Here is a 12,867-nt window from a genome sequence, read left to right as displayed (position 1 = left end):
AATAGTTGTGGTGATATTATACCCTCATACTTTGTACTACAAATACATTTATTGGTTTGTAAAATATATAACCACTTTATGAAAATATCCCTTATAAGAAGAGTAAGAAAACCAGTAAAAATGTAAAACAACCACATGGAAATTATGTCTGATTCCTTCCTCTCCATTTTATTTTATTTTTACCTTTTTTCTTTGAGATGGAATCTGACCATGTTGGCCAGACTGGTCTTGAACTCCTGGGCTCAAGCGATCCTCCCACCTTGGCCCCCCAAAGTGCTGGGTTTTTAGGTGTCGGCCACTGTACCCAGCCACCCCCTCTTCCATTTTAGAAATGATGGGTACAGTAATGCAACCTTGCAAAGGGATTTCTTCAAGTTTTTCAATGTTCTTTAATAAAATGACATCAATTGCTGAAAGCATTATGACCTTTGTTATGCTACATAATACTGATACAAAATGTGAATAGTACAAAGTTCATTATATATAATATAAGGCTTTAATATATTACATTTGTTTCTACATAAACAGACTATAAATATATGTGCCATAGCATGTCTTATAGTCATTGTTCCCAGCATTTCACACTATGGTACCAAACAAAAAACACATTTTCTTTTTCGAAAAAAAGGACAGAACAAGGGCAAAAATCAGTAGAAATAGCTCTATATGTTAAAAGTCTAAATAATACAATAGATGTTATAATTTGGGCTATAAAATAATTTTGAAGTCTGGCTAATAATCATTCAGAGAGTGAACAAACCCAATCAGGTTTACTGGAGTGTAGAGGCCAAATAACTAAAATACTGATGGGTTGCGGGGTGAGAGTGGGTTGGGGACAGGGAGAAGAACAAAAGGGTAAAATCCTTCCTGAAACTTTGACACCACACACAGCTTCACATTGAACCTCCCGCATTCAGTCTCAGACATATCACATCAGGACAGATATGAGGGTATTCATCCAGAAGAAACCAGAAGCTGGTATGTGCAGTCAGAACTCTTCAACACGGCAGGGAGCCTTGAGCTGAATGTCCTTTCTTTGTGGTATTCTGAATAAAGGATCAGCCTGGGAGACAAGGAGCCAGAGCTGCATCATTTCCTTCCTGGGGCTTGGCCAGGAGACACGTAACGGTCTGGAAGGAACTCTCATTAGGAGTCAGAAACAGCACAACGAACTCTACTTTAGCCCAACTCGAAGAACACGCAACCTTCTAAAACCAGAAACCCCGTCTGAACCCTTTACATTTCAGAACAGACCCCATGCCCACCTCCACCGGAGCAAACACAATGCATTTGCAGGCTCCAGTACTCTCCAAAGCAAGGTAACGTTAGTCTTCCTTTCTATCAATCCGAATTCCACACTTAAGGCTTGGCTTGGGACCCACGTCCTAAACAAAGCCTCTTGGATAGACTCAGCCCTGCAAATCCTTCCCATCTTCAACACCTCGAACACTTACATTGCCTGGTTTATCTTCTAGTTTTACAGAAGTGTCAACTCCCCAGGTACTGCTACTTCTTTGAGGATGGGGCCATTTCTTGAATGTCTTTGTTCTAACCCATGGTGAGACCCGCAGCAAGGGGCATGATAAATGCTTTTTAAATGAATGAAAAAGAGGATCAGGTCAACACTGGGAGAAGACACAGACACATTCTTGGGTCACAAGCCTCTTCCAGGATATGCCTAGAAGACTAGCTCCCTGCAGTCTGAGGTCCTTTTTTTGTTGTCGAAATGAAAATCAAATGCGGCTACTTCCTGCTGGTGGAAAGAACAACACTTGAAAATCTGAGCAGCACCTCTCATGTGATGTCCGGGAGTTGGGGGTGTGGATGCTTCCTTTTAAACAGGAGGAGAGCTCAGTGTGGTCCCCGAGTCAGGCTGGAGAATCTGGGCTGTGCTACCGGTTTGCACTCCAATCTCTATCAGCTTTAAAAGTTCTGCTTCCTCACTGGAGTACACAGTGGTGTCTGTGTCATCGGAGTGATATCCGGACTGGTAGCCGCTTGTCTGGTTTGAGCCTTCAGATGCCACAGACTCCCTGCTTTTGCTGGGCACCATTCCACTGCAGAAGAAATGGCAAACAAATGAGTTGGCAGAGAGAAGACAATTCTTTTGCTTTTTACCCTCACCCCATTCCCAACTCCATATGGCTGCCATCTCCCTGGAGACCGCAGCCCCGTATCTCTCCCAGTTGTTAATCAGCATAGCAGGTTTACAGGGACAAGGTCTATTTTCAGGTACTCGCATGAATTAGTAGTTGCAGATAAGTCCTCTTACTCAGGTCCAAGTCTTTCAAGCCTCAAATGAGATGAAAGGCAGTTCTCTCGAGTTATGCAAAGGCCCCAACTGATGGAACATGTTTATGGCCTCGCAGATTGACAAATTTGTATACAGTGACAGGCGCCAAAGGGCCACTTGCATGATATTCAAGGAAATTGGGATGTTCTTAAATTTCACTTGTGCTTTTCCTATTGTGGCAATTTGGGAATTACGGGGCATGTGTATGGTTGTAATAAAGCTCTTGAGCAACTTTAAACTTTAATAACTTAAAGCATGTGTGCAGTCAAGCCAGACATATCAAACGCTGCTTTTTACTCATCAAAACCACATTCCTTGGAAGGACTGAGAACCCCAGTCACTCAGCAGCAACTAGAAAATGTTTTCAATGGCATGGAATCCTGACAGACGGTAATCATGTCAAAGCCTAGAAATGCAGGCTGTGTTGATCTAAAACTTCAGGATTTACACTTTCACAAGCCATTCTAAGGTGTTTTTTCCCGGTAATAGGTGTTTTCCCCAACTTCTTCATGTTAAAACTGCAAAAGGGAATTTTAGTAACTCGTGTTTATACATAGTTTAAAAGTTACTTCAAATAATGAGAAATACAATTTTTTCTTTCAATTCAACCCCAACAAAACTAATGTAGGTGTCTCAAGCAATGGCATGGTGCTCTGCACATGATACTTGCCGAATAAACATTTTTTGAATCAATGAATGAAACATATCATTGACTTTCACAATTTCTTACCTTGGGCCTTAAAGAAAAAAATAAAATAGCACAATGGCACCTTTTAATATGTTGGGGGTTTTTTTGTTTGTTTTCTTTTTGGTATGAGCATTATTCAAAAACCCATGAGTATTCCCATTTTATATAAAAGATTATAAGCAGATCAAAACCTCCTCTGTTCTTACCTTTAGGTAAGAATACTCTAGCAAATAAACTCCAGCAAATACATAACTACACTTATTCTATTATTCTTATAAATATAGATTTTCATTGATTTGTTATGTTAAGAGAACGTACACGTATTCAAGACACCTACAAATTCCTACTGAACCATAGAAGGGAGATTATATTTAAAACTAATTTTAATACTTTTCTCACAATGAAATACTTCGAATTCAGACAATAATATTTAAATGTCTCAAACAAATAGATATTGGCTTATTTATATATCATACTTCTTAAGCACAGATGCACCCATTTGTATACAGACTTAAAAATTCTTCAGAGTCCACAAATATTGTAATCATATTGACAGCTTTACAGATCACATCCAACCACCTTTTTCATTTAGCCATTACTGACCACAGTAAATATACACAGAAATTCCCTAGTATTCATGAATTCTCATAAAAATTGACCAAATTCTCTAATTTATTTCAGATTATTTTTAGATTTATCACTTAATTTTATTGTGTGGTTAGTTTCCATTCTTTATTTGTTAAATTGATGCTAATTTCTCCAACCAACAAAGACCCCATAGGGAAAATTCTGCACTTACATTGAAAGTCCTAAGTTCCTTCCAAAAATTCCTATTGAAATTTGTCTTTTTAATGTGGCTGAGTCTTACCCAAAAGATGGAGATAATTTGGTTCTGTCTTCCAAAGTTTTCAGCTCTTCTGAGGCAAGAACCATACCACTGTCCGTCTGGTTGTCCTTTTTAAGAGACAATGAGATGGCACAGTTAATTGAGCATATAAAATGACCAACTATTTAATTAAGCTGATTTCTCAACCCATCTATCATGTCTATCAAATAAGGTCCTGTGGAAGAACATAAAGGTATCATAGCCACAAATTGTCCAAGCTACAAAAGGAAGCAACTGCTTCCTATGAGTAGACACAGGCCAGGGAGAAGAGAAAATTTACAAATCAGCAGCTGAGAATGCCTGTTACCATCGCTGTCTTCACTATGACACTACTTGCACTTTAGTGAAATTGGTCAGAAAGCTACACTGTCTTGAACCTTGGACCAAGGGCTTTACTTATGAAAAAAACAAAGTTCCATCTCCATAATGACCCCATGATACACACACTCGAGGGCAGCCTTCTAATGAGGCTCCAAAACTTTAATGCTTAGGCTAATATTTATCTAGCTAGTGTTTCATCCTTTGTATTATTTCTAAGACTATTTTTAAAAGACGTACTTACATCTGGGATTACTTTTACTTCTGGTTCTTCTAATGGGATATCTTCAAATGTTTTTACACTCACAGGCCGGCTCTTTCGCTTACTGTTCTGCAGATACTGACTGCAAAAGAACAAATATTTATATTTTAGTGGTGGTATATTTGACTGCAGATACCACAAGTGATACCTAAGTTCATTATCTTTCAACCACAAACTTAATAGCAACCTTCAAAACATCCTTTAGAAAAACAAAACAAAATAAAAATCTTTCTCTGCTAGCACACATGGAAGGCTTAATTTCCTGAGAAAGTACATTTAAAAGTATAATATAACTGAGGAGTCTCGATGAGCCTGTTCTTTTGAATCCTACTTCTGAGGTCCAGTTCTGGACTAAAGACAACAACAGCAGATGGAGTGATCAACTGCCTTCTACTTGGCTTCCTGATTGCATGGGATTCCTCCATCGAGCTCTGGATATATTACTGAGTGTTTCACATCTGTCTGGCCATCTCCTGGGAAAGTTTTTCTGGATAATGCTCACAGAGCAACCATTCAATGAAAGATAGGCAGAGGAAACATCTGAAGGTCTCCTTAAAGGATACTGAACCCAGCAGTGATTTGAAGACAACCTCTTCCTCCTCCATGTAACAGAGGCTTGGTGTGCAAAGAGAAGGTGGGCTGAGTCTCACTGTCCCCTCGTTTTCGCCCCCAGAGTTTCTGTCTCAGGAAAGAGCAGTGGTTTGAGAGTAACAAGATATTTTGCCTATTTCAGAGTCTACCACTGACTGCAGAAACTTAAGAAAGTCATGAATATTTCTGTGACCCTCTTGTCCCATCTATAAGATGTGTTGGCAGTAGCACTCCCTCCCCAGCTCACAGGGATGTTGGGAAGATGAATGACATAGAGAATGTTGGGCTTATTGCTCTTAGGAAGAATAATGCCCTCTCAAACAAAGCTCATTTTTCTCCTTTGACTTCCAAAGCTTCCTTCAGGAGTCCAAAGAATAAGACTTGTTGAACAACAGATCCTCTCCTTCTTGGGAATGCTCCTTCCCGGCTGTGTGGCTTTGGGTGAGTCTAGTTGATGCTATCAAAATCACTTACAGCCCAAGTGGAGGGAAGGGAAGTCCTATTCACTGGAAGGGCCCACCGAGACAGAAAATACATTCTTCATTCCTATACCAGCCTACTTCCCACTACAAGCAGCCTTCTGGAACATGCTGCATAGACCTTGGGCCAAAGCAGAAGAATGGAAATTAATTCTCTCTCCCCTACCCCAAGAGGCTGGTTCCTCCCTATACAGAGAGGAGAGAATGAGATTTTCTGGTGACATCCTCACTCAGGAAACTCCACAAGTTAAGAGGATATGATACACAGGGTGCAAGCAAAGCCTACTTTCTAAGTCCAACCCCTAAAAGTAACAGTTGTCAAAAACTACTGGTACCATAGTCAATCATTCCTGCATTCACTTGTTCAGGAAGCCCTCGCTGATAATCTGCTGCATGCCTGACACTGTGCCAGATGCTGTCTAAGCAGCATCTCATGACGTGTTCACCACGGTACCTCTCTAGGGGTGAGTATTACTATCCCAACTTTTCAGATGAGGAAACCAAGGCATAGAAAGTTTGAGGAACTTATCCAAAATCACATAACTGGAATGTTTGGATTATTATTTTGAGGGCAATGAAGAGCCACTGAAGGATTTTAGGCATGGGATTGACAAGATCAGATATGCCCTTTAGAGAATTGACTCTGGATTGAAAAGAATAAGACTAGAGGCATAAGACCCAAGAGACAAATACTGCACTTCTTTAGGAGAAAGAAAGGCAGCTTGGCTAGAAAAAGGGAATGCCCATGAGGTTTGGAGACATGGGCTCATTCTAGAGATATCTAGGGGATAGAATCAACTAGGGTTGGCGAGTTTGGACAATAATTCAGCTGCCTTAGAAAGGACAGCTCCTTAAATTCTTAATCCAGTAATTTTTTAAATGGCATGATCCTCTCATGATTGACAAAGCATTTTCACAGACAATGGTGCATCTGTTTCTCCTAAGACGGAGAAACAGGTCTTTTAACTATTTCCCCTTTGGAGATGAGGGAGTCAAGGATTAGGGAGAAAATGGCTAATAAAGGGTAGAACTGGGACTCAAACTTAGGCCTTCAGACACTAAAGCCCATGTGAAGTTTTTGTTTTGTTTTACTCTACTCCATACAGACTCCCTTGGAAGAGTATCAGGAGGGAAAAGAAAGAAGAAAACAGCAGACACAATTGTTCAAGCCATTATTAAGCACCCAGTATGTGCACAGTACTGTTCTCTTGTCATGCATGCACTGATCATGCAGTAGCAGGGTCAGGGGTGTAAGTACGGGGTATGAAACAGACAAAAAGTGCAGAAAGGACAGTCCCACTGCAAACAGTCTAATGGTAGAGCCAAACTCAGGAATACCTAGCTAGCAGGCTGCCCCAAGCATCAATCTACAAGGGCCATTTAATCATACCTAACAATTACAAAATGAACCTTTTGTATGTACCAAAACCTTTCTCTAAGAGAGAACTGCAAAGAAATTTTTGATAAGCTGCTTGATGTGTGAGGTGAAACTCCCAGGGAAAATGACAGAGCAATTGCCGATGGTCCCCAAACTGCCCTCAAAGAAAGATGAGCCCAGCAAGTATGTGTTTTCTTGCAGGAAGCATGCAAACTTGAGGCCAGAGCTGGTCCACAGGGGAAATTAGAGGCAAAGCTAAGTCTAGACATGAGTGGTCCCTCCCCCACACACTTCTCAGCCTTTTCTCTAAATAAATGCTAAGTAAATATTTTTCAAATGGTTTAAAGGGGCAACAAATCATGAGGCTAGCTCCCACAGTGATATCTCTGTCCAACTCTATTTATAATGCAATAGAATTGAAAATTAGAAGGAGAAAGACTGCTCAGCTTTTGTACTTGGCCAGAAATGCGTAAGAGGATAGAACAAGCTCCCTGAGAAGTACCCCAGCCTCAACTCATTCTCCCCAGAGAAACAGAACCCCAGGAGAGCAACAGAATGAAGCATGCCGTGTGCAAATGCCTCTATCTGCTTTTCTTCAAAACCAGATGATTAAAATGTGACCGTGAGTTTTATTTTATAGAAAGGAAAAAAGGTGGAGGAGGTGGAGAGGAGATGCAGACAAAAGATTCCAATTTCCATTTTATTTTTCAAATTATGGCTGGATAAAAGAGAAACTGGGCTGGAAAAACCAATTCAAAAATCACAGACAGAAAATAGGAGCCAGGCCTCTGCTGGGAGTGTGGTGTCACATTTGTCCACGCTTCTGGGGATAAACGTTAGCAGCCGTTTTATATATCCAACATCGTATTTGGTGCTTCCATTACACAAACATGATTTCTTCTCCTGCTCAGCACCATATGCAAAGCACCCGGTGAGCCAGGAGGCTGCCGACTCGGATCATCACTCTACTTGGTCACAGAAAACACATGGAATATAGTTCATGATCAAATGGCTTTCTGATAAAGGGGGGGGCAATAATGGTGTGTGGGAACAACTGTCACACTAAAAGGCCGGCTCAACTTGAACTGGAAATGTGTAAACACAGGAGTGGAACTGTAGTCTCATCTCATTACTGTTTCTCTCTGAGGGCCCTCCTTGGCATGGGAGGAAACAACATGGACTTAGGGGTCAGAGGAACTGGATTCATCTCAAGGATGTGATTTTAAGCAGCTCACTTAATAGATATCTTTTACTGAGTGCTTTCAAGGGCCAGCTGCTTAGAAATAGATTATATCTTATAACTCTCAAAACAGCCATTTTCAAACAGCACCACTGACCTTGTCTCATTTCACAGATAAAGAAACTGAGGCAGAGGGTAGATGATTTGCCCCAAGTTGCACAGCTGCTACAAGACAGACTTGGGGGTCCTACTCATTTCTATCTGACTCTAATACCTGATCTTTAACTACAAGTTTGTACTGCCCTCAGGTAATAGAACTGAGCCTCGTGTTCAATAATACATCAAAAAAAAAGATCATTGTTTCTACCTTGCCTGACTCTGAGTGTCATGATGTGGGCAACATCTGATAATATATGGCAAAGTTCTTTAAAAATATGCCTAATGCTTTTGACTTCAATGGAACGGTCAGCTGTCTTGCTGGCTTCTAAGCTTTCTTCCTTCCCATCGGTGTTTCTGCTGCCCCACACGACTCTAGAGGGCAAACTGTCCACGAGTTTCTCCTTAGCATCCCCTGCCATGTGGCAACCTGGCCAAGTTCTGGACATGAGAGAGCTCCCTGCCCCTCCCTGCAGCCCAGGCACACTCGGGCTGGCAGGCTCGACCCATGCTGTCAGGGGTTCCATTAAAGCAGGAAAACACCCAAACGGGTTAGGAAAGAAACAAAGCAAAATGAAGTAGTCCCAGCCTTAGTAAAGGGCAATTTTAATATCATATTGTAGAAAACCACACCAACTCTTTCCTTATGCACAGGTGCTGGGAGAGAGAAAAAAGAAAGCTGCCTTTAGAACCCCTCTGCAAATCAGGAAAGGACTGCAGTGCATGTGTTTTAAATAAGCCCAGACATCCCATTATGCAAATAAAATGCTGAAAATCAGACGTGGGAGGGGCTTCTGAGATGCAATGTCCAGTCTAATTCCGGACACAGACCCATGGCTTTCTGTATCCTTGCCAGAGAGCCATAAGCATGTTCTCATGCAAGCACAGAACTCTTCCTTTCTGAATCTCTCCTAAGCCATTTAATTCACATTAATAAAAGCACACACGGGGATAATTTAAATGCAGATGTCTTTGTAAAACTCGTCTCTTTATTCTGGAAATTAGCAAACGGTGGCATTCCAGCTATTGCAGCTGCAGGGCTTGGAATTCTTAAAGGCAATGCTGTGGCAGCAGCGTGGGCTACAGATGGGAGGAAGCACACCTACCCAGGCCCTCTTCCAGGAGCATTCCCCATTATGTTAACCTCAGGGCTAAGGTTATGTGGAAGTGGGATGCAGCAGCCTTAGACAAGGTCTTCCTTCCACTTCCAATCCCCCTCCCGAGATGGCCTTGAAGTCACCCTCCCCCAGGGGATGTTAGGCCATATACAGTACCTGATTCCTGCTGTGTTGTCATAATGGAATTTGGGGTCACATACTTCCTCCTCCTCCATACAGGAAACAGGTGAGGTAGGCAGAGAGAGTCCAGAATCCTCTTCCATGCTCAAAGTCTCTGATATCGGAAGAACAATGTAGTCTTTGCCATCCTGAAACAATAAACACAGAAGACTGTTGTTATGGCTTCAGTTCTTCAAGTGCCTTTTCATTAAAAACAAAGGGCACAGGGACTTCTTGGCTACATAGGGTGTGTGGCTTTCATATCTGAACACAGAACTTTAAGACAACAATACAAATCATGTGTCAGAAACAAAAAGCTGTTGAAACGGAAGGTATATTAAAGGAGAGAACTAAAAACAAGATGGGTAAGCAGCCCACAGGGAAGTGCAGTTACAATGAAGAGAAAGCAGGCTGTGGTCCGAGAGGTAACAACAGAACACATGGAGCTACATAGAACAAAAAATCACTCATTCACAAAGCCCTAACCACACGAGCCAAGCCCTTCAAAGGGCATGGCATCCAGTTTTAGCCACCACATTTCAAGGCAATGGAAAAACTGATGACAGTCTAAAGAAAAGCAACAAATGGGTAGGAAAATGGGTCTTTTGAGAAAAGGTTGCACAACTTAATATTATTGCATCAAGAAAAAGAAATAAAGGGTTATTTGATATCTGTAAATGTTTGGAAGGTTTATTGATAAAAATAGAGCTGACCTATCATCCCCCAGCTGTTCAAAAGAAAAGAAAGAGGAAATTCACTTCCATTGTAGTAAGAGGCATTGACTAGAGATTAAATAACATTCTAATAGTAAAGACTACCACTCTAAAATCTTCCAGTGGAAGTTATAAGAACCTGGGATGATACCAAGACAGAAACCATCTCTTTTGCATAGCTTAGATGTATTTTTGCCTGCAGAATTTATTAAAAATTTCTGGAAATTTCTTCCATTGTTGATCTTCTGTGGATCAACCAGATTTTTTCTTTGTTTTAACTTTAGAAGAGGATTTGAAAATATAACAAAAAGATAAGTAGGTAGAAATCAGAGTGGTCTGCTCCCGGGTTACAAATTAGAATCCTATCTGTCTAAAAGGGTAATTACAGCTTTTAGAAAAGCATTATTACTCAGATGTAGAAGAATACAGTAGATTATTCAATGGCTGAGAGGATGGCATGGTAGCCATGAGACAGTTCAGGCAGTAGGAAAGTCCTTGACATCTAAGTACTCTTTGTAGGTGCTTCTTGGATGGAGGTGACAAACCTGCTGAGCATTAGCTTGCAAGAGATTTCCCAAATGTTCCACCAACTCTGAAAACGTGGGTCTCTGACTGGGCTCCCCGTGCCAGCAGTCCAGCATGGTCTGGTACCTAGAGAAGCAAAACACTGATTTCATTAAATGCCTCTTTCTTCCTGAATGCTGAAAATAAGCACTTAAATGAGTACACATTTGTAAAGAGCCAACGAGGTGAGATGCTAAATAAGGATACAAAACTGTGTAAGACACAGAGTCCCATACTCCAGAGGCTCAATGTGTATAGAAAACAAAACATTTAAAGCAACATCTAATAAAAACTAACTGGTTGCTTTGAATAATAAAGTACTGTCTTTTCAAGAAGTGATGACTCCATGCTTGAAATTATCAAGAAAGGCCCCAAAGTAAAAGCAGGACACTAACTGGGCAATGAAGAAGGTCTATATAATGGAAAATCTTCCAGGCAAGGAGAATTTGCAAGCAAAGAAAGAGAACACAGGAATACTTCTTAAAGTCTTACATTTCTGGTGTAGTATAATCAGGGGCCCTCATTCTAGTTCCTTCTTTCAATCGCCTACAAAATTCTTCATCAATCTTTACCCCAGGATATGGAGAAGCACCTAGAATAAAACAGGGAGGAGACATTCTTTGATTTGATTTTCTCTTATAGAAAACCCTGAGCCTGAATCTTGCACATCCTCATCACCTATGTATCTATTTTTTTTTCAAAGCTTCCGAGAAGTTTTGCCTGATAGACATGAAGTACAGGAGAGGAAAGGACAACTTTTGTCTTCCTCTTTGGAGTCTGGATGGAAGGACAAAAAGAAATGACTCACCTAAGGAAAATATTTCCCACAGCAAAACACCAAAAGACCAGACGTCACTCTGGATTGTGTACACTCTGTCAAAAATTGTTTCTGGGGCCATCCATTTCAAAGGGAGGCGAGCCTACAGGGGTAGAAGACAAGGATTCAGAACCCAAATTAGCAAATATCTGAAGAAAAAAACTTCCTTTGTTCCTGAACACAGGTCCTGAAGCTCTCTACGAGGAGTTTTAATTCTGTTACTTAACCAAGCACTGGGTTCATATTTGAAACTTACATCTCCTTTTCTGACATAATCTGGATCTTTATAAATATCCCGGGCCAAGCCAAAGTCACAGATTTTAACCACGTTCTTCTCCGATAAGAGGATATTTCGTGCCGCCAGGTCCCTGTGGATACACTGCAAAGAGAATCATGTGTGCATTAGGTCTCGGCACAGCTGATCTCTTTCACATCTGTTGTGACCTCATGCATCAAAAAAAAATCCCACATCAGAAAGCCAACTGATTAACAAGGACTGGGTTAGTATCTTTTATCAACACTTCAGGAAAAAAGTCTGTGAGCTTTGCTGAGACACACATCTGCTTATTCCATAAACAGCCCCAGCCTTTGGAGTTAAATAATTAAGTTATAATATGATGATGGGGTCATAAATAGGCTCCTCTAGGACACAAAAAAGTGTGTTTCTGGTCACATCCACACATTCCTTTTACCTGGCCCCATATTTGGTTTAAAACGTGTTATTCTAAGGAGGTCCGAGAACGGGATTTGTTTTTTGAATGAATGCACGGAAATCAGAAACAAGGGGCTCTCATTGGTTTAGTGCTCTTTGTTGGTTTCCCCCTTCCGTATGAAGCTGAAGCCAGACTGGCTCTGATAAACAATTCCCAATGTGGCTTCCCCTGATTTCAAAGTGCTGGGTTATTATAAAGGTCTATTAAGGCAATTTCAGCCTATCACAAGTCAGGTTGATTTTCTAGTGCATTAATAATACAATGAGATTCATCTTGACTTCTTTCTCTTCCTTTTAGCTTTTCAGTTTCTCCTTTCTCTGTATCCTCCAAACTTCAGCTAACTTCCTACTACTCGGCAGCTTTAGCTCCACATGATATTTTGTAAGAAAATGAGTCTTGGGGAGCACAAGAAATGAATCAATGGCTTAGAAGAAAACTTCTTTTTTTTTTTTTTTGAGAAGGAATCTCACTCTCGCCCAGGCTGGAGTGCAGTGGTGCAATCTCAGTTCACTGCAACCTCCACCTCCCAGGTTCAAGTGATTCTCCTGCCTC

The 12,867-nt window shown here is 41.0% G+C and overlaps 1 protein-coding gene across 1 annotated transcript in view; it reads right to left on the bottom strand.

Moving 5' to 3' along the window:
• Window positions 1-365: 365 nt before the first annotated feature.
• The window catches only part of KDR (kinase insert domain receptor), a 47,164-nt gene continuing 34,662 nt past the window's right edge, over window positions 366-12,867 (bottom strand). The window contains exons 23-30 of the mRNA XM_003806471.7: window positions 11,859-11,981; window positions 11,594-11,705; window positions 11,278-11,377; window positions 10,767-10,872; window positions 9,506-9,657; window positions 4,430-4,529; window positions 3,850-3,935; window positions 366-2,057 (exon numbers count right to left, since the gene is read on the bottom strand). Coding sequence (XP_003806519.1) covers window positions 1,835-2,057; window positions 3,850-3,935; window positions 4,430-4,529; window positions 9,506-9,657; window positions 10,767-10,872; window positions 11,278-11,377; window positions 11,594-11,705; window positions 11,859-11,981 — 1,002 coding nt within the window. The 3' untranslated portion in view covers window positions 366-1,834. The remainder of the gene's footprint in view (window positions 2,058-3,849; window positions 3,936-4,429; window positions 4,530-9,505; window positions 9,658-10,766; window positions 10,873-11,277; window positions 11,378-11,593; window positions 11,706-11,858; window positions 11,982-12,867) is intronic.

Source organism: Pan paniscus, chromosome 3 (assembly GCF_029289425.2).
Source record: "Pan paniscus chromosome 3, NHGRI_mPanPan1-v2.0_pri, whole genome shotgun sequence".
Taxonomy (NCBI): domain Eukaryota; kingdom Metazoa; phylum Chordata; class Mammalia; order Primates; family Hominidae; genus Pan; species Pan paniscus.
The sequence above is the reverse complement of the archived record's forward strand: the minus strand, read 5'-3'. Positions and strand labels throughout refer to the sequence as shown.